The 3236-nt window shown below is 51.3% G+C and overlaps 1 protein-coding gene across 1 annotated transcript; it reads left to right on the forward strand.

Annotated features, from left to right (window-relative positions):
• Positions 1–220: 220 nt before the first annotated feature.
• On the forward strand, positions 221–2740 carry LOC136485748 (scarecrow-like protein 14). The gene is made up of 3 exons (XM_066482593.1): positions 221–960; positions 1199–2217; positions 2683–2740. Exons 1-3 carry the CDS (start codon positions 250–252, stop codon positions 2738–2740), a joined length of 1788 nt encoding a protein of 595 aa, XP_066338690.1. The 5' UTR covers positions 221–249.
• Positions 2741–3236: the final 496 nt, after the last annotated feature.

Below are 3236 nucleotides of genomic sequence, written 5' to 3' on the forward strand. Positions count from 1 at the left end.
TAATTTATTTTATTATTACCATCCAAACACTCTCTAAATTTTAGCCCCTTCTTTACTCCTCTGCTAGCAATGTAGCCTGGGATGAGCCATCCTTGTCTCTACGAGTAATCATTAAGAGCATCTCATCTCATCTACAGTACAAGGTCACGTCAAGCAAAGCAATCGTATATCGTCGTATCATACTTCCGGTGGCCGGTGGCCGCCCAGCTCACATAAAGCTTCCATCTTTACCGCCAGCCGGGGCCGGGCATGGCCGCCGCGCCGGAGGACGGCGAACGGGAGCCGTTCTCCCCGTATGTGTTCCTCGACTTGCCACCTACTCCCCGCGACGACGGCGATGACGACCCGCCGTTGCCGGACGACCTGGTGCTCCCCTACATCTCGCGCATGCTCATGGAGGAGGACATGGACGACAGGTTCTTCTACCACTACCCCGACCACCCGGCACTGCTCCAGGCCCAGCAGCCCTTTGCCGACATCCTCTCCGACGCCGATGCTGCCACAGCCACGGCCACCTCATCCGGTTCCGGCTTCGATTCCACCGACGCCAACGGGAGCGGTACGGCATTCACCCCCTCCTCCTATGTCGACGTCGTCCCCGCGTTCGCCAGCGCCACCTGGCCGTACGACCCGCTCGAGCTCACCCAGCGGCTCACGGCCGGTGCTGCCAACAGCGCCTCCTCCTCCTTGCCCGGACTAGAACAAGCAGGATCCCAATTCCATGAGAGCACGGACAGAGGCAGTCAGAGTCATGTCCAGAACAGAGTGAGCATGGACATGATCAATCAGGCCTTCCTCAAGGGCATGGAAGAGGCCAACAAGTTCTTGCCTGCCACCAGCATCAGCAGCAGCAGCAGAGGCCGCCGCAAGAACAGGGGGCATGATGACTTGGAGGAGGGCGAGACGGGCAGGAAGAGCAAGCTGATGGCGCCGGAGCCGGAGGAGACCGGCGAGATATGGGCCTCGTTTAGATGCTGAAAAAATTTCACCCCGATGAATAGTATCACTTTCGTCTTATTTGACAAATATTGTCCAATCGTGGACCAACTAGGCTCAAAAGATTCATCTCGTGATTTTCAACTAAACTGTGTAATTGATTATTTTTTTACCTATATTTAATACTCCATACAAGCAGCTAAAAATTGATGTGATGGAGAGAGAGTGAAAAAACTTGGAATTTTGGTGGGATCTAAACAAGGCCATGGTCGACAAGATGGTCATCGACGGGTACAACCTGTGTGTAAACAAAATGAAGACCCTGAGCATCACTACGTCCACCACTCCCGAGGAGGCTAATAAGAGCAGCAGCAACCTCAGCACGCTGCTCATCCACTGCGCGGAGGCGGTGTCCATGGACGACCAAGTCACCGCAGCCCAGCTTCTGGCGCAGATCAAGAAGCAGTCGTCGCCGAGAGGGGACGCAAGCCAGAGTCTGGCGTTCTGTTTCGCCGAGGGGCTGGAGGCACGGCTAGCCGGGACGGGGAGCACGCTGTACACGTCGCTGGTGGCGAAGCGCACCTCCGTCACGGAGTTCCTCAAGGCCTTCCAGCTGTACCTGGCCGTCTCGTGCTTCAAGATGACGGCCAACAGGTTCTCCAACATGACCATCAGCAAGGCCATCGCCGGCAAGAAGAAGCTGCACATCGTCGATGACGGCCTGCTCTACGGCTGCCAGTGGCTGAATCTGCTGGACTACCTGGCAAAGCGGAAGAAAGGCGGGCCGCCGGAGGTGAGGATGACCTGCATTGACCTCCCCGAGCCCGGGTTCCGCCCAACCGCGCGAGTTGACGAGACGGGGCGTCGGCTGAGCAAGTTCGCCCGCCAGTGTGGTCTGCCGTTCAAGTTCCACGGCATTGCAGCGAAGTGGGAGACCGTCCGTACCGATGACCTCGACATTGACGCCGACGAGGTGCTCGTCGTCAATAGCATCACCAAATTTGAGAACCTGATGGATGAGGCAGGCATTGACGACGACATACATAGCCCGAGCCCGAGGGACGTGGCGCTGTTCTACTACTCGGCGATGTTTGACATGATGGATGCTACGGTGCCATGGGACAGTGACCTGCGCTTGGCGGTGGAGCGTCACCTCATCGGCCGGTGCGCCCTGAAAGTTGTCGCCTGTGAAGGACACGACAGGGTGGAGCGCCCCGAGACGTATCGGCAGTGGCAGGCGCGGAACCGCAAGGCAGGACTTTCCGCACCAACTTCCAAAAAGTTGCTATAGTATCTGTCACATCGAATGTTTGCGGCCCATGCATGAAGCATTAAATGTAGACGAAAAGAAAAACTAATTACACAGTTTGGGCCTCGTTTAGATGCTGAAAAAATTTCAACCCGATGAATAGTACCACTTTCGTCTTATTTGACAAATATTGTCCAATCGTGGACCAAGTAGGCTCAAAAGATTCATCTCGTGATTTCCAACTAAACTGTGTAATTAGTTATTTTTTTTATCTATATTTAATACTCCATGCAAGCGGCTAAAAATTGATGTGATGGAGAGAGAGTGAAAAAACTTGGAATTTTGGTGGCATCTAAACAAGGCCTTGGTGGGAAATTGCGAGACGAACGTTTTGAGCCTAATTAGTCCATGTTTAAACACTATTTGTCAAATAAAAACGAACGTACTACAGTAGTCCCAAAATCCAAATTCCTAGAACTAAACAGGGGATGAGGGAGCTACCGTTTTTTTCCAAATGCTGTGAAGATCCTGAGCGAGAAGATGAGGAACGAGTGACGTCGAAAACAGTTGGCTTCTTCAAGGGTGGAAGGGTCGCATACTTTATGCCATGTCCACATGGGTTGCTGCAGATGACACCATCTCATCAGAATTGTAGCTGAAAACCTTTTTTTATTTCGTTTTCCTACCATATGCCTGTATATTATTTCATTTGCTGAAAAAGAATTCAACAGATTACCTGTTCAAACTTTTCATGTGGACTGTCTCGAGCAGCTCACTTTTGTAACAGATTTTTGGAACTTCCCTTTGCGTATGGAGAGCTCAAGCAGATGCAAGATTAATCATCAAGCAGCTGCTCTGGCAATTTTTTTTTGTTTCATTTTGGTAGTTGTCTGCGGTGTGGAATTATGATTTCATCAGAGTAAATAAACAGCTAAAAGATCGCTGAAACTTTAACTGATGTGTATTCTGCAGTTTGGGAAGAGTTGATCGCTGAAACAAATATTATGAACTTTATTACACTGTTGTGATGGTTTCTGAACACAATGAAACC

This window comes from Miscanthus floridulus, chromosome 10, assembly GCF_019320115.1.
Source record: "Miscanthus floridulus cultivar M001 chromosome 10, ASM1932011v1, whole genome shotgun sequence".
Classification (NCBI taxonomy): domain Eukaryota; kingdom Viridiplantae; phylum Streptophyta; class Magnoliopsida; order Poales; family Poaceae; genus Miscanthus; species Miscanthus floridulus.